Source organism: Mauremys mutica, chromosome 2 (genome assembly GCF_020497125.1).
Source record: "Mauremys mutica isolate MM-2020 ecotype Southern chromosome 2, ASM2049712v1, whole genome shotgun sequence".
NCBI lineage: Eukaryota > Metazoa > Chordata > Testudines > Geoemydidae > Mauremys > Mauremys mutica.
This window is the reverse complement of record NC_059073.1, coordinates 126,486,805-126,505,814: the sequence shown is the minus strand read 5'-3', so window position 1 is coordinate 126,505,814 and position 19,010 is coordinate 126,486,805. Positions and strand designations below refer to the sequence as shown.

Genomic DNA, 19,010 nt, shown 5'->3' with positions numbered 1-19,010 from the left:
TATAAATGGTTGGCCCCCAGAAACCTCTCTTTTTTTTTGTTTGTTTCATGACTCTCATTTATTTTCCAAGGCTTTGGATTTTGAAAAGAAAAAGCTGTATACTCTGAAAGTGGAGGCTATCAACACTCATGTGGATCCCCGATTCCTCTACTTGGGGCCATTCAAGGACTCCACTACGGTCAGAATTCTGGTGGAGGATGTGGATGAGCCCCCAGTGTTCAGCAGACCAGCATACATACTAGAAGTGAAAGAAGATGTGCCCATAAACAGTATTATAGGAACTGTAACAGCCCAGGACCCTGATGTTGCGAAAAATCCTGTCAAGTAAGCATAGACTATTTCAGCTCACTTCTACTGTCTTTTTGAATGCTTTTTATGTGTTTCTATTTGAACATCTGCATGCAAAAAAAATTCCCTTTTAATAATGAAATATAAGTTAAATACTGTATATGGTACTGTATATGGTATAAACATATATATATGTACACATTGTACATACATGTGTGTGCATGCTCATTACATACAACTCGATTTGCATTTCAAATGCTTTTGTAACTACTCACTACTCCTTAGGCATTAGCTACACTAACTAAAAAGAAGAGAATCTTAAAGAATACCACAGTTACATTTTCTAGTTGCAGAAAGGCAAAACTGAATAGTTCCGGTACACTATGGGTACAAACTCAGATTCACACACACAGTCACAGAACGTGAGCTCATTTATATTAGTGAAGTTATTCACTGGTGTAAGCAAGTTTACAGTCAGCCCCACAGATGCTGTAAATTATGTGTCACTAAGCAATTAATTTTTAGAGGAAATTTGAAATTCAGAGTCATTAAAGTTGAACCTGTTTTTCCATGAACTAGCAAGTGATATGAGCAAGAACACAACTACAGTGTAGTTTAGACTCTGAAGGTCTTTCTAAGAAAAGTGATCAAAGAGTGTTGTTTTTTAAATGTATGAGACTCTTCTTTTACACTGAACAGGAGAAGACTCTTACAAGGTGACACCCTCTTGTTAGTGCATTATAACAGGTCACCAGTCGGGGTGGGACATGGAAAATATGCAGTGTAGTTACATGCAATAGCAAGGCACATTGCCACCAGCATCTTGATTTTATAGCAATCATGAGTGGGAACGCTCAAAACTTTCCTAAAACAGGGGGTGGGGGAGGGAGAAATACAAAGGAGAAAAGGGAATTTGATAAAATCAGAGGTAATAAAATTAGGGTTGATGGGTAATACGCTGCACTTCTACAAAGTACCATCCATCGACACATGTCAAAGTGCTTTTAAAATATTAATCAACCCACCTTGTGAGATAGTTTCCTTATCAGTAAAACGGAGATAATATTTACCTAAGGCAAAAAAGAGTGTAAGATCTTTTTGTTCTGTGTTTGTACAGCACCTAGCACAAGGGGATCCTGATTTGTGTTTGTAGTCCCTAGGTGCTATTGCAATACAAATAAATAAATAATTATTCTGTGTCTGAGGCTGATTCCCACACTTTTGTTTTAGCCTCCCAAACAATCTTTCTGTCATATGGCAAATTTTACATAAGAACTAAGAATGGCCATACTGGATCAGACCAGTGATCCATCTAGCCCAGTATCCTGTCTTAAGACAGTGGCCAATGCAAGATGCTTCAGAGAGAGTGAACATAGCAGGGCAATTATCGAGTGATCAAGCCCCTGTTATCAAGTCCAAGCATCTGGCAGTCAGAGGCTTAGGGACACCCAGAACTTGGAATTACATCCCTGACCATCTTAGCTAATAGCCATTGATGGACCTATCCTCCATTAAACTATCTAATTATTTTTTGAACCCACTTATACTTTTGGCCTTCACAACATCCCTTGGCAATGAGTTCCACAGATTGACTGTGCATTGTGTGAAGAAGTACTTCCTTATATTTGTTTTAAACTCTCTTACTATTAATTTAATTAGGTGACCCCTGGTTCTTGTGTTACACAATTCTCTTATTCACTGTCTCCACACCAGTCATGATTTTATAGATCACTATCATATCCCACCTTAGTTCTCTCTTTTCCAAGCTGAACAGTCAGTTTTTTAATCTCTCCTCATAATGAAGTTGTTCCATACCCCATATCATATTTGTTGCCCTTCTCTGTACCTTTTACAATTCTAATATATCTTTCTTTTTTTCCTGAATTTTGTCCAAGGAGAATTAAATGACAAAGTAAAAGAAGAAAAAAATAAAAATTTACTAGAGAAAAAAAAATCTCTCATCAGCACAAGCTCATGATGAAAGAATGGTACCGCATAGGCTGTTTGTCCTCTATTGCCATGGCCTCTAGTGCCATGTTGGCAGATCCCACTTTTTTTTAATAAAGGTTTTATTTTGTTTTTTACAAAATCTTACAGTATACAAGTTTCCAGAAGATTAGAGTGTAACTATCTGATCTGCCTGTTGTAAGGGGCAGCACACTCTTGTGCTGGTCCTGGAGGAACCCTGTGAGAAAATAAACTGCACTGTGTCTATATCTGGCACAGTGTATGTTCTCCAGCATGTCAGCACACAGACATGCTGGCTTGTGGAAGGCCCCACCCAGTCCCCATCTTCTCCAACCCAGTGGCACAGGAGGGGCCGGGAATGTAGCGCCTCTGTGGATCCTGCTTCCCGTACATTGAAAGCTGTACACAAGAAGCCACATGCAGCACCCACCAACAAGTTTTATTTGTCCTACAAAAACCAGGAACTATGCTGTATAGTTTTGAGCCCTATCTACCTTATCTATAACTATTTATCTATAACAAATTCTTGTAACACCATGGTATGAGTAATCTGCATAAGGAGGTATCAGACACCTCCTTACTTCCTGGTACAGCCATGCAAGCCAGGCCATGATTTGCCCCAAAAAGATCAGATGGGACAGAGTCCATACAAAAGGAATTGACTCATACCAGCAGGGGCGGCTCTAGGAATTCCGCCGCCCCAAGCAGGGCGGCGCGCCGCGGGGCGCGCTCTGGCGGTCGCCGGTCCCGCGGCTCCAGGGGACCTCCTCCAGACGTGCCTGCGGGAGCTCCACCAGAGCCGCGGGACCAGCGGACCCTCCGCAGGCATTTCTGCGGGAGGTCCACCAGAGCTGCGGGACCAGCAGACCCTCTGCAGGCATTTCTGCAGGAGGTCCACCGGAGCTGCGGGACCAGCAGATCCTCCGCAGTCATGCCTGCGGGAGGTCCGCCGGAGCCGCCTGCCGCCCTCCTTGCAAAATGCCGCCCCAAGCGCACGCTTGGCGTGCTGGGGTCTGGAGCCGGCCCTGCATACCAGCAGAGAATCTGACTCACTAATACTACATGCAAACATAACAATGGATTGAAAACATCAAAGGGAAATATTTATATTTACAGTGCAGTCCAAGGTGGTTGCTATTATTTAGACGAAACAGCATTTAATTTGCATGGTGAGGGTAATCCCCTTATTTGAGAGCAGGGTAATAAAAATCAATTAACATCTTATTGATTTGTCCAAAATGAAAACAAAAGGAGGAAAAAGAGAGAACTGAGGAAGAGATTGAGACACTGGAAGGAAGTGACAGGGAAGCAGGAAGAAGAGCAAGGGGAAAGAGGAAACCAAGGAACCACTACCCTATGAGATGTGCGCCTGCCAATAAATTATGATTCTAATGGGGCTTTTATGGTGCCGGTATCTTGTGGGATCTCCCAGGATGTGGGCGAACAGTATGAGGTTCCATATTCTTGACAGGGTGATTTTTTTCCATGACAAGTGTAGATGCTAAATCTGACTTCCACTTTGAGCTTGGGGGAGGATGCAATTAGACTGTATGTGTATGACTTGTCACTTACTTGTCAATTGCCCTTGACAGTCAGAAATAAAATCTTTAAACACTTGACGTTACAGTGAAAACCTTCCATTTTTTCCCACTTAAGTGCAGTTTTTTCCTTTTTAAATAAAATGAGCCCTAAGTCAGTTAGCTGAAAGACCCTTTGATCTTCCATTACAGAATCCTTCGTAATATCATTATGAAAATGCATTATGAAAAATTCACACACACATCCCTTCCTGACCCACAAATCTGTTTGACTTGTGCTTACATTAGACAGCAGGCTGCTGAGTATCAGAAGATAATGAAGCAAAAGAAGACTAAGAAATATCTGCCATAGCCAGAAATAAACTGATCACCATGTACACAATATCAGTGGAGCCACATTTTATCAGCCTAGACCTGACCAATAGGTCTCCTAGTTGCAGAACAACATTAAGAAAGGACAAAATTATACAATTAATGTATACATGGATATACAAATGCTGATACACAGCCAATATCACTAGAGTGTTAAATAACACTCCACCATCCAGTTGTTAGTGAAAATGTGTTGTTTGGACAATGCTGACATTCAGAGTAAACAGAGATAGTATGCTGAACCTCTGAATTCTTCCCATGTAAAAAAATAAATTGTGCTGCTTCTGGCATTATGAAATCCTTTTTTAAATCTCTAGTTGAGTTTTTTGCTGTTGTAACTCCTCAGAGGCATACTGTAGTTCATCATTTATTGGAACTGCCTCCCTGCTGTGGCTGATTTATCTAAAGTATCCCAGATGAAAATAATCTGCAAATAAATGCAAGACTTTATTTTGTTTGTGTATTTTACTGACAACTTACTTGCATGTATTGGCTTCTCTCTCCTTCCCCTCCCCCATTATAGTTATGTTTAAGGGCACAGTGGAATATACATATATTCATTAACTTTCTAGCTTGTCAATTACGCAGGGTTTGAAGGGTATAAAGTCCTGAAATCTGACATATACGCACCAGTAATTTCATTAAAGAAATGTAAAAACAAGTTTGATGTTGTCTGCTTAATTCATAGTAGGCTATGATCCATAAATTAGAATCTCCACCAATTCCACATAATTAGCAGTCCTTGATCAAAAGAGACCCAGGATTATATAAACTGAGACAGAAATGACAGTCTAGCTTATTAAAAGCATCCTTCTAGGTCAGGGTTAATGGTATAATTAGAATACAATTGTAACTGCACTGATCTTGTATGTATTTTCGCTTGAATATGAAGAAATAAAATTAGTATTTCATCAAGACACTGTTCTCTATTATTGCTTTATTGAGTTCAACATCTGCTATACAAATGACCTAATGTGCATAGAGACTTGTGACAGCTCATATTTTGAAATAATAAATATTAATATATTGAAGGAAGCCTCAATGTTATGGCTGTGATAAACTCAGAAAAGCTCAAGAGTTGGATACAAAAGGTTTCTCCATTGTTCCCAGACACTGTTATCACATGTAGGACTAAATCCTAGGAGTTTTGCTATAGTAAGGACCACAATCACAGTGTCCCACAACACTAAAGCCCCAATTGGGCAAGGTATTTAAGCACATGCCAAACTTTAAGCATGAGTAATCATGGGGGTGGGGTAGGAAATACATGCACTACACATTACTTAAAGCTAGGCACATGCTTAAGAATCTTGCTGAACCAGCACCATGTAACTGGAGCTGGTAAGAAAAGGGAGTTTCTATTCTGTGTGAAATTCCAATCTTTTGAAATTTCTTTTTATTCCAAATCAGCATGAAAGGGTCAACATTTTCTGTGGGATGGACGTTCTGAATCTCCAGGGGAAGTAAACTTCACCAGCCATTTTCCTGGCATAACTTACTTCCCTCAACATGCTGGCTCAACTAGGCTCTGCCCAGGGGCGGCTCTAGCCATTTCGCTGCCCCAAGCATGGTGGCACACAGCAGGGGGCGCTCTGCTTGTCGCCGGTCCCGCGGCTCCAGTGGACCTCCTGCAGACGTGCCTGCGAATGCTCCACCGAAGCTGCGGGACCAGCGGACCCTCCGCAGGGACGCCTGCGTGAGGTCCACCGGAGCCGCCTGCTGCCCTCCCGGCAACCGGCAGAGCGCCCCCCCGCGGCATGCCGCCCCAAGCACGCGCTTGGCGTGCTGGGGCCTGGAGCCACCCCTGGCTCTGCCCACTCCCCACTTCTACCCTCTCAGCCGCACAGGAGATAACACGATGGCTGGTCTCCTTGGATTATGATGACCTGTGATGCAAGTAGCCCACACAGGAGAGTAAGGGAGCACTTTAGAACTCTTCACTCATCTGCACAGGCGTATAGGTCAGCTCATGACTGAGCCCAGAGCAGGAGCAGAATAATAGTCTAGTTCTGCCATAGTGATATGAGTGGAGTTTTTCTGCCACATCTTTGTTCTGTGGTAATTTCATTTTAACAAGAGATGGACCCTGAGCAGCAACATTTGGATCTGGGTGTCAGAACTCCCTCACAGGAATCAGGGACATTCATCTCCAAGGCTTAAATTCAGCTCAATATAAAAAGGGAGAGAGGCTAGATAAGACATTCAAATCTATATTCAGATTCTGAATGCCCCCAAAGTTCAGTGGTGTTCAGATCCATCTGTACATATTACCAAGGAAACAAGTTGGATTATCCTTTAATGTGCTAGAACTTACATTTACATGGCATTTACCATGGAATGAATCATCAGCTACACTGATCTCTGTATCTTTTTGTTATTTTATTTTTAACCAATACAATTTTGGGAGGGAGTGAAGGCAAAACTTGCACCCCAGCTGACAAATTTTGTATCAAAAGTAATTTGAAACAGTTGAGATATCAAACTATGAAAAGAGGGATTTATAATGGGAAAGCCAATTAAGCCTTAAAATAAATGAATGTCATATCTTTCAAGATACAGACTCCACATTTCTCACTAAAAGGCAAACCTTTTAGGCTTCACAGAAGTATGTAAATTCTACAGTAATTCATTTATTCAGTGACAATGCCCCACCTTCTAAATCAAACCCTCCAATATGTCATTATCCAACAGCTCAGAACAGACTCTTTGTATGAATATATCAAGATGCCGAAGTCTGCACTGAAAACAAAAAGGCAGCTCATTTACTAGGTATTTGATGTCTAGTCTTAGGAAACAGTTTCAAAACAGAAATTAAAGTAAAGGCATTTTTTCTAACCATGCATTTTCTGTATTTTCAGATATTCCGTAGATCGGCACACAGATATGGACAGAGTATTCAACATCAATTCCGGAAACGGTTCAATATTTACTTCAAAACCCCTTGACCGGGAAACATCGCTATGGCACAACATTACAGTAATAGCAGCAGAGATCAGTAAGTCAAACCTAAATACCACCGCTGTCCCTGATGTAATGAATTCAGCCTTCTAGCTGAGTGTGTGTAAACCACTGCTGGGAAGATGTCAGGCTGTATGGATGGGCCCGCTCGATACTAATCAAGCCAGGGAAAGGCTGAAAAAGATGCTCTGCACTTCCTTTTCTTTTTCCTAGGGCTACTGCTTATGAAGAGACAACTTCTATACCTGAACAGGCAGAAAGTTAACGCTTATGTGTTTCTGAATCAACCTGCCTGGAAAAATGCTCATAGCCATTCTTTAATTACAGCAGGATTTGCCGACTTCTGAAAAATTGTATACAGCAAACAAGATAGTAGGAAAATAGTCCACACAGTGTGGGCAAAATCAATTCTGTAGCATAGCCTGGGAATTTTCAAGTGAGCCAAAAGGTCCCCAAATCCCATTAACATGCAATGAAAATTAGACGTCTAACTCCCCTCGGCACCTTTGAAATTCCCATCCATAGATACTAACCCAGTCCATTATTTTAGGCCCAGACATAGGGAGTCTCTCTCTGTGGTGACACCACATGTGTTAATTGTTTTGCAATCTAGACAGCCAGAGAGGTAGACCGGGTCTGTGTGAGACAGGCAGTGTCAATAAAAACATCCCCTTGATACTAATATTTTAATTACATGTCTCCTTTCTGTCCTGGACCTGAGGCATGCTGCAAACGCTGGCATCAGTGGGTGCAAAGTCTATTTATTTCTTTGGAGTTGCATACCCTTATGCTAGGGCTGGATTTGATTGAAGCATGATGGAATGGATGGATCACTGGCTGTAGAAATGTACAAAAGTTTGGATGCTGTTGGGAAGCTTCAAAGCACTTATTCTTTAACTTCTTATAAAGCAACTATAGGCCCTACTTTCTCCTATATTGTACATAAGTAGATATATAGCTGAAAATAACCTATGTCCAAGCCAGGCTACAAGGCCGGACTAGCTCTTTCAAAGATGGGCAAGCTTTATAGTTTCTTAGCCTGGCCCCCACTAAAGCCATTCGGCAGTTGGAGTTAGTCGTGGACTATTCCATCAAATTGCAGATGCATTTCATTGAACTAATAAAGCTAACTGAAGCTAAAGAAATATTGAGACAAATTAAGAGTAAGCAAGTACATTCCCACTGAAGTGTACTCCCTTCACATTAATTACCAGTACATTTGTAAACTCATAAAGAGAAGCACTTTACAATGGTGACTAGAGTTACCCTCATTTTACAGAGGGGGAAAACCATGGAGATACAGAATTGTTATGGCCAACATTTTCTAAAATATCTAGTAAGTTTGGGTGCCTCAGTTTTTGGGTGTTCCCTGGAAACACTTTGACTCAGATCCTCAAAGGTATTTAGGCACCTAATTCCAATTTAAATCAATGGAAGTTAGGTACCTATATACTTCTGAGGATCTGGGTCTTTGGGCCTCTTGTTCACAGATGCACAGCACCTCCAACTCTAAGTGAAGTCAATGGGAGCTTCAGATGCTTCCAGTTCACTGCCACTGGACCATACTGCCTCCCTAGTGAAATTCTGAAGGTGGTTTAAATCTTTACATTTAAATTGGGAAAGGTAAAGTAGATGTTGCACTGCAGAAGACACTCGACAACCAGAATCAGATCCATTTTAGGATTTCAGTCTGTGGATTGACAGAAGCTACATCCAAAACTAAAGAGATGTGTTAACATTATATACCAAGATGAGGAAGCTGCCTGCTCCATACAGTAGCACTTTTTTTCTGGACAGTCTAATAACAATTAAGTGATTGTGAACAAGGAGAAGTTAAGCATCTCTTATTCATTAATGCAAAAGGGTTTGGAAGGAGAAAAAGAGCAGTGAGGCTTGGAGATTGTATAAGTACATTGGATCTACATACCTGTTATATCTCTCTGAAGAAAAAAGTGTGAGAGAGACTTGGAATTATATATTTTTCATGGAAGTTCTCCCAGTTACTATATTGTTATTTTGAAATTTTTTTAGACTCAGAGCCAGCTAGAAACAAATAAAGCATGTGTAGTTACTTGTACAAAGCAGCATGCAGAATAAGTATAATTAAACTTGATAGGAAAACCACTGCACATATTTGAGTGAATTCCTAGAAAATACATATGTGAAACCTTCATAGCCATGCAAAATAAAATTAGCAGCTGGGATTTTGCCCATTATAAAGATTCAAAATTTGTATCTACCTTTCAGTGTAGATTTCAGCTTGGTCTATATTATTCTTAGACCCTTAGTGTTATTTTACACGTGGGATGAATTTAGTCCAATGGCCCAAATTAAAAAATGCTTCATATCCAATTCAATCATATTCACTTCAGTGCAACTGTAGAGGTTTAAAGCACAATATTTGGCCCAAACCACTAAGTTCTTTAATACAGTACAGAGCAGGCAGTTCCAGTTTTGTGAATATAAAGTAATAAAATAATAGGTGAGTATTAAAACCAAATTCTACTAAAAACACTCCAGTGAATTCTTTTAGGTATATAAAAGTCTCGAGAATTGCTGTATTTTATTCATCTGTTTTATTACAATATTTTTGCCTTTGACCCTTGTTTAAGATTCATTAATAATCTGTACAATCAGTATTATAGAGGGTATGGTTCTTTGGAGCAATTTAAACTAATCCAGGAAATGGATGGCCTGCTAAACCCAGGGTTGTGAGTTCAATCCTTGAGGGGGCCACTTAGGGATCTGGGGCAAAAATTGGTCCTGCTAGTGAAGGCAGGGGGGCTGGACTCAATGACCTTTCAAGGTCCCTTCCAGTTCTAGGAGATTGGTATATCTCCAATTATTACCTTTTATTACCTAAATGGCAACTTGTATTTGCAGATTTTTATTTTGGTTGTGATGAAACAAAACAAAAGGGTTTTTTGTTGTTGTTTTTTAAACTCGAAGAGCCAAATTCATTGCTTGTTTTTATTTCTATATCATTGAAGTTGATTTGGATTTATGAGAATTTTCCAAATTGCTTCTTTTTTATGAAGTAAACAGTATGTCCATAAAAATTTTAAACTCAGGATTTTTTTTTAAAAGTATATCACTCTTGCTGCGTTATACAGCTCCTATGAGAGAAGTAAGCGATGTACTACATAGGGCTTATATTCCTCAGCTGATGTGTATTAGTGTCAACTCTGGAATAGCAGCAAACAAAGATCAGTCCACAAAAAGTCAGAAAGCATCTGTCATAATAACAGTTGGTGTTTATATAGCACTTTATATGAAAGCACTTTATAAACATTGGGCCCATTTCCACCACCCACTTCTCATCCAAGTAATTTATCCACATATAGGACCTGATCCTGCAAACATCTACACATATGCAAATGTAAATAAAAATATGAGGAATGCATAAAGATATGAGGAGTGGCCCCACATTAGTCCCATTGACATCAATAGATTGCATGAACATGAATAAAATCTCCATGTATAAATAAAGACTTGAATTATTTAGCCCCTATTCTATCCTTTTCTTCCCCAGCACTGAGTCCTATGTGCACTATACCACTTTCCCTTTCTTTCTATTTTTATCATTACAGACAACCCAAAACAAAGCAGCCGGGTCCCTGTGTTCATTAAGGTTCTGGATGTAAATGACAATGCCCCAGAATTTGCTATGTTTTACGAGACCTTCGTCTGTGAAAATGCAAAGGCAGAACAGGTGTGTTGATTGTTTGCACTCCATAATTTAAAAAAACTATTAAAAATGAATTCTGTTTAGGCATTACTCTTGCGTCACCTCATCAGGAGGTGTGCTTTGTGTTGCCACAAGCTGTCACCGTGCAAAATTAAATTAAACAGTGACTGTGTCATATCTGATTATATTTAGCATTCTTGTATCCAAAGTGACAGTGTGTTTTCCATAGTTAAATGTGGTTGCTTCTTGTACTGTGTCGTGCTATCTACAGTTCAGTTCCATCTCTCTTCCCTTGAATATGGGATTCTGCATCTGTATGTCCGGGTGCTTCCATCATCTCTCTTGAAGAATGGTTACAGGTCTGAACAAAAGTCCTGCCTTGTAAATTAGCTGCAGGCTGCCTCGTTGCTCTAGTTCCTAGTTCACATTGCTTTGCAAGACCTGTTGCTTGATGGTTCAAAACAGCGGATATCCCAGAGGATTCAGCCACACAACTCCTGTTTAAAATTAATAGGATTTGTGTGGTTAAATAGCCTAGTCAGCTTTGTTATCTCCGCCTTCGTTTCTGCAGCTTGTTCCCACGGGGGATTTCCCACTCACTTGGTATGGCACCAATCCATGTAGTCCCCAGAACTCCGCAGAATTCTCAAGCCACTGCCCAAGTCATTAAGTTATTGGGCTGAAGGGCTGCAGCATGACAGCTTGGTGACACACACACAGGCCCAATTTTCATTCACAGTAAGGCCCCTCTGGCAGCATCAAGGGCCTTACTGTGAATGAAAATTATATCTATCCCCTTTTTAAGACAATTTAACAGTTTAGAGCCGACAGCCTTAATGTAAATGAGAATCAGGCCCACAGTCATCAAAGGGTAATTTTGCTGTTTTCATTTCAGCTGATACAGACCCTAAGTGCAGTTGATAAAGATGATTCTTTCAGTGGACACCAGTTTTCATTCTCCTTGGCTCCAGAAGCAACCAGTGGCTCAAACTTTACAATTCAGGACAACAGAGGTGAATTCCTAGGAAGACTTTATTTTGTTATTTATTCTTTGTTTTTTTCAGCACTCAGTTGAGAACTCCTGTACCATTTGCTTTGTGTTTTCAGACAACACAGCAGGGATCTTCACCAGAAAAAACAGATATAACCGACATGAAATGAGTACTTATCTCCTGCCTGTGGTGATATCAGACAGTGACTACCCAGTCCAAAGCAGTACTGAAACAGTGACAATCCGAGTGTGCGCCTGTGACCATCGGGGGAAGATGCAGTCTTGTAATGCAGAAGCCCTGATCCATCCAACTGGCCTTAGCACAGGGGCTTTGATTGCCATTCTTCTCTGCATCATTATATTGCTAGGTAATAGACCTACATGAGTTTCTTTCCTGGGGGAGTGACAGTGTTGCTGGAAGGAAGAGGGGGCATTACACATAAAAGACACATTGGAGAGATCTCTCCTGCATTATTCTGTAACAAAGGAGAAGTCTATAAAATCAATGCCTAGTGTGTGGAAGACACTCCCAAATCACAATTCTCCACTCACATAGGCAGCAGCATTTTACACCCACTTTGGGCAGATGACAATGACTAAGCAAGGTACAAGGCAATATATAAAACTCAAAGCCACCAGATGTGTCATGCTGCATTTACGGTGCTACGTTGCAGATTATGAGGCATGCTGAAATTAGGTGACCAGACAGCAAGTGTGAAAAATCAGGATGGGGGAGGGGAGGTTATAGGTGCCTATATAACACAAAGCCCCAAATATCAGGAGTGGCCCTGTAAAATCAGGACATCTGGTCACCCTAGCTGAAGTAGACACCTGTGGGGGTGCTGGAGAAGCATATTGAGTTGGGACAACTACAACACTCCTTAAAAGGACACCACCTGCTCTCCTTCCAGCACCAGAAGATACAAATGGGGTGGGGCCCCTTTGGGGTATGCAGCCCTCAGGGCAAGCTCCAGTCCCTCTCCCTTCCATTCTGGGTAGATGAGGACAGGTATTCTGGCTGCCCCCAGCAAAACAGTAGAGCTGGGAGAAAAAAAAACAACCTTCCCTCATACCCTTTCCTTTCCTTGTACACGCCCCTGCAAACCCAGTCTGGCCCTTAGCCTTTCGCTGCACTCAGTGCCCACTTTGGGAATATGAGGAATTTTGAAAATTGGTGCGATTTTAAAAAGTTGACTCTTAGGGAGACATTGTCAGATGCTCTACCTACCTGCCCAGAGAAGTAAAGGGGGGCATGAAGTACCCCCTCACTCGCATGAGCCAACTACCCATGTCCTGGAAATAGCATGGGACGGGACAGAAAAGGGGATAGAGCAGCCTCTGCAGGAACCCACAGACCAGACCACATGGTGGCTCCACATATGCACTGCCCCTTACTCAGGGCAGATTGTTAAATGACAGTCTTGCCCTTAATTTGCAATTACTGGGTTTTTTAATGTCATTACTTTTAAGGGTGGGAACCCACTTAATATCAGCTCACAGAACAGGAAAAAATTGTCCTGTGCTACAAACCATTTTGCATACGTTTAGTATAACAGTGCTCAGTAATATCAATCTGACATTAAACGATTTCCAGTTTAATGTCAATTGAAAATAATTGATTTCTTCCTCTCAGCAGCACTTTATGTCAATTATTGCGCATGTCACCATGCAGCATAAGCAGATTTTCAATTAACTAGACTATATCATTTTCCGTCTAGCTGCAGGGTTTGTAAGTGCAAACATTACTCCACGTGATGCAATGACCTGGGCAGATCAAAACCATAATTTCAATGTTTATAGTAACAAAAGGTACCTCCAGATTGGTGATTTTATTTGCAGCTTGAAAAAGCTCAGATTACTTCCTAGAAACTCCCAGTTAATGTTGAAAATTGATTTGGATAGCTTGACTGTACTTTGATTTTTGCGTCTAACTGGTCCTGAGATTTGTATTTGCAAGTTCAGCATAGAAGAAAATTCTTGGAGTATCAAGTACCTAGTATTAGTTATTGTTCATGAATTTATCATTCTGCTATCCCTTTGTGGAGTAACATTTTTGTTAACTGGATGCCCCAACAATAATTACATACATAAAATACAAAGAAGCAAGACCATGTTATCCCTTTCTTTTGAAATGAAAGTCAGTGGAATTTCTGAATCCCATTAAAAAACTGACCTTGTTTTTCAAATCCTTCATGGTTTTCTCTAGACCACCTCACAGACCTGCACTGCCTCTTTCATCAAACATCAGCCTTCCACATAGTCTCTAGATTGTATACTCTTTAGGACAGGAACTGTCCTTCAGGCAGTGTTTCTATGGCACATACATAGGGGCCTCCCAAGTGGATTAAGACCTCCACAGGCTACCATAATATAAATAATAAGTCATCATCTTCATCATCATCATCATCAACCTGCAATTTCTGCCATCTAGACCAGTGTCCATCACAACCACTTCTCCCAGCTTCATCAACTAACCCATTTCTTTTCAAATCATAACTGACACTATCCTCTGTTACCCAAGCAGTAAAGACATAACAGTGATTTTTTTTTTTAAAAAAGGGAATTTGCACCTGTTCAGTGGATAGAGTTGCCACTGACTTTGATGGGAGTTTAGCGCAGGGGCTGCAGAAGCAGACACTGGAAGTATGTCCTTTAGCTATGTAAAGAATCTTGGAATACAGCTGGCCTGAAAGATGATCTACAAAATAAGAGGTGAATCCCTGAAATGCTTGCATACACTATTGGGAGTCAATAAACGTTTTCAGGGCCAGATCCAGAAGACTGTATGGAGTAGTATTTATTAGAGCTGGGCAAAAAATTTCAACAGAATTTTTTTTCAGCTGTTTCAGTGACACCAAAACATTTCACAAATTCACGTTGATTTCACGGAACTGTTCATTTATTAAAAGATAAATTAAAAAACAAACATTTTGTTCTAACATTTTCTAACTGACACATTTTGATTTTTCAATTCAAAATGACCGTTTACAAATTTCCTTTAATTGTTTTTAAAAAAAATTAAACACCTTAAAAAAAAAGTTTGAAATCAAAGTTTCATTTGGTGTTGAATAAAACATTTGACCCAAAAAAAATTATTTTTTTATTTTTCGATTTGCTGAAATTAAAAATGGTTCTGTTCAACCCCAAACAATTATTTCCCAATTTTTCAGAAGTGCCAACAACTTGAAAAATCTGTTATTTGAACAGATCACGATGAGCACTGTAGCAAGAACCATCTTTCTGTAGTGTGTTTGTACCTAACACAATGGGGCCCTGGTCCATGATAGCATCCTTGAATACAAAGAAGAAGAATACCAGTGCCACATTGTTGCCGTTGATAGGTTTTCAGTGATAAACATTCATATGTCATTTTAAAAAAATGAAAAGTAGAGTCAAGATCAGTAACTAAAGTTTGGCTTCACAAGGTAATAGGAAAGTTTGTCTGAGGCCCCAGAGCTGCACTGAGTTCTGTGCAAATGGACCTCTGTGCTGCCTCAGAACTGCAATAATGCTAGTGAGACAGTATGCAGGTACAAGACTCTGTCCACTGAGAGATGGCTGCAGTATCAGGGCCTTAGGCACAAACCAAAAAAAGATAATTCACCTAAGCATTAAAAGGTGAAAAAGCTGTTTGAGAAATTTTGTGGGTTTTTTTGGTGATTACATAATAAAAAAAAATACTTGTTCTCTGAGGACAGAGCCGCAGCTCATGTTAATTGTCAATGTTCCATGAAGTCAACAGAGCTATGACCATTTACACTAGCTGAGGATCTTCCCGATGTTCTGCACTTCTTTCCAGGAAAAGAAAAAAACTACTGAAAAAAATAGTTTTGATATGCAGCTTTGCTAACCTTTCATCACACCCCAATAGGTACAAGCCTTGTCCTTTGAGCAAGTTTTGCAGCATTTTAGGTGTTCAGCCTAATTTGCACTCTCCAGTACAATATTTTTGGGGAGAGGTTTGCCCTGAGACTAGGCTGGCAATTTCAAAGGAGCAAAGCTGCTACACGACTAAGGGAAAATGCAACCACTGACAAAATATGGCTCTTCCCGCTAGCTTGAAATCCTCTTTCTTCTAATATTTATCTCACTCTCAGCTCCCAGAGTGATCACAGGCAACAATCAGAAAACTCCCAAATTCTGGTTTGCAATTTTGCAGTGCAACTTCTGAAAGTTAGAGTTCAAGCAGTACAATCTTTCTTTCTGGCTTTAATTGGGTGCCAAATTAACTCTCCCGCCCGCACCCCCGTCTCTCCATTTTATTTGTGTTTCCAGTTACAGTGGTGCTGTTTGCAGCTCTGAAACGGCAGCGGAAGAAAGAACCCTTGATAATTTCCAAAGAGGACATCAGAGACAACATTGTCAGTTACAATGATGAAGGTGGTGGAGAGGAAGACACCCAGGCTTTTGATATTGGCACACTGAGAAATCCTGAAGCCATAGAAGACAATAAATTACGCAGAGACATTGTGCCAGAAGCACTTTTTATGCCGCGCCGGACTCCAGCAGTACGAGATAACACCGATGTCAGAGATTTCATTAACCAAAGGTTAAAGGAAAATGATACAGATCCTACCGCGCCCCCATATGACTCGTTAGCGACCTACGCATATGAAGGTAATGGCTCTGTGGCAGAATCCCTCAGCTCCTTAGAGTCGGTGACTACGGATGGAGATCAGGACTACGATTACCTCAGTGACTGGGGGCCTCGATTTAAAAAGCTGGCGGATATGTACGGCAGCGTGGACAGTGATAAAGACTCTTAATATGTTGCCTTTGTTGATTTCCAGAAACAGCATTGAGATATGTGAAGTAGCTATTTCTTTCTATTTATCCATGGCTCTGTGATAGGGCTCTCTATTCTATCGGTTCCAGTTGTCTAATGACTGCAGTCTGTGTGGATCAAATGTCAGAAAACTTTTTTCTAGTATAATTTTATGAGCTTCCAAGAGGCAATTTTTTTTTAATGCATCCACTTTACCAAGCCTGTCTTACAGGCACAGTGGTAGGGGAGGGAAACAGGAATGGAGGGAAGCAATATTTGTACTTGTTCTGCTTATATTGTAAATTGGAGTATATTACTGTTCCAGCTCACTTAATCTTCTTACTGTATTCAGATTATTCAGCTCAGATGATTGCTCTGTCCATTTTATATTGCACATCCTAATGTACTGAGGTATTATGGTTTAACCTAAATATTATAGTAAAAAGTAGTGGGGGAGGAATTTATTATAAAATTAGAATCAGCTGACAAGGCTATACGACAACATGAGAGTAAATTTATTCTTGAATTTAAAGACGTCTAATTGCCATTTAACTATAAATATTTTTTCTTGAACCTGCCATTGGCCCCAAAAGCATAAAATCATACCAACTCCACGTATATAATTCCCTGTGGACCACTATATCTGTATCCTTCTTATCCAACATTCAGAGAGATATGTGTGGTCTGTAGCTCTGAGCACAGAATTGCTAAGTACTATCCCAGTTCTAATACTGACTCACTTTGTAACATTGGGCAAAGTCACCTAATTGCCTTGGATTAGACCTTGTGGTTTTGAAACAAGACTTGAGCATGGAGCAGAATGTAGTTGTGCTGTACCCTATGTCTAGTATAGATCACTTCCTCCAGGCACACCAGCTCAGTGTGTAGGGAGGCAGAGTGAGGCTTCACCCATTCCTCTGCTTCTGCCCACCCACCCACACGGAAGGGAGTAGCAGCTTTAAGAAGGCTATCATCATCCTTGTGACATGGATAGCGAGTGAAAAGGAGAACGGGGGTACCTTGCACACTTTACTCCCTTGCAGGGGTGCATAAAATTGGTCACATTCTTGCTCTGTCTCAGTTTTGCCATCTGTAAAATAGGAAAATAATGCCTACTTCACAGGGATGTTGCAAGGGTTAGAGAGAGTTTGAAAATTGCTTTGAAGGAGGAAAGTGCTAAACTCTCATCCTAGTAAGTAACTTCTAATTTTTTATTTTTTTTATGCGTGTATTTGAGCCCTGAATGCACAAGTAAATGAGAAATGTTCATCATTCTGGTCACTAGAACCAGGAGGGTTTTAGAACACTGTCTTTACAAATGCTTCAACCAGAATTGTTATAGGTTTCACTTACACCAAGAGGTGGCGTTTTAAACATGAATCTTTCAGTTGGTTTCCTTAATTTCCTTGCCAAACCTGCCATTTTTGCCCAAGCCAGAACAGTGGTGCCATAGGACTCAGTACAGGCCAGTGTCTCTTCTTTACATGCATGAGGCAAAAGTAATCAGCAATGTATCAGAATGACAAGAGGAATATGTCATTGATTACATTTCATATCCAGTCATCTGAAATAGATTATTTTGAAATAGATTATTGCAGCTTTTATAACCCTCAGGTCATAGCCCTATGACACCTTAACAGGAAAAAGTGACGTTTCTCTTTATACATCATATACAACCAGTCTCATTCATTCAATATAAATAGAATAATTTACATAGAATAATTTTATGTGATCTGTTGCAGTTGCTAGGTATTTGTGTTCTTTCCTTGAAACCATAAAGAAACCAATTTAAACACGAGTCAGTAGCTCCAATTTACCCTTTCCAATAATACAAGGATAAGACAAACATTAAAAGGCAGCAAACTAAAAGGGATTAAAAAAATATTGTACCATATTTATACCATCTGCGGAACTCATTGCTACAAGATAGTAAGACAAAGGGTTAAGTAAGATTCCAAAAAAGATTAGACATTTACAAGCATAATATGTGCTTAGAAAAACTAGGATTCAACGTAAACGGCTATCAGTCTTTGTGTGTTCAGGGCATAAACTGGCATCAGGAAGGCATCTCCTCCCCATTGCTTAATTCCCAATTGTGCAGTGCTGGACAACTAGCCCCTTTAGAAAAATCCCACTAAATGCCTATGTGCATCTTTAAGCACCAAACACCTTTACAAATCTGCCCCTTCATGTCTTCCTTTCAATAGTCTGGCAGTAGCCATTGTCTGAGGCAGAAGAGCAAGTTAGATGGTTACTGGTCTGTTCTAGTATAGCGTGTTTCCTATTTTCTTATTTCAGATGTTTTGTTTTTTCTTAATTAACGATACTTAGTAGCAGTTCAGGCTAGAATTTTGCATTTTATCGACCAATTATTTTATCTTGTCAGGAACATGACATAGTGAGTGTACAGAGAATGCACCACACAAGCCTGTTGTGTACATA

General features: G+C 40.2%; 1 protein-coding gene across 5 annotated transcripts in view; it reads left to right on the top strand.

The window, feature by feature from the left end:
- The window catches only part of CDH6 (cadherin 6), a 113,752-nt gene extending 96,175 nt beyond the window's left edge, over positions 1-17,577 (top strand). For all 5 annotated transcript variants that reach the window (XM_045005453.1, XM_045005456.1, XM_045005454.1 and 2 more), the window contains 6 exons: positions 71-324; positions 7,025-7,161; positions 10,715-10,836; positions 11,708-11,825; positions 11,920-12,171; positions 16,079-17,577. In XM_045005453.1, coding sequence (XP_044861388.1) covers positions 71-324; positions 7,025-7,161; positions 10,715-10,836; positions 11,708-11,825; positions 11,920-12,171; positions 16,079-16,569 — 1,374 coding nt within the window. In that variant the 3' untranslated portion in view covers positions 16,570-17,577. The remainder of the gene's footprint in view (positions 1-70; positions 325-7,024; positions 7,162-10,714; positions 10,837-11,707; positions 11,826-11,919; positions 12,172-16,078) is intronic.
- Positions 17,578-19,010: the final 1,433 nt, after the last annotated feature.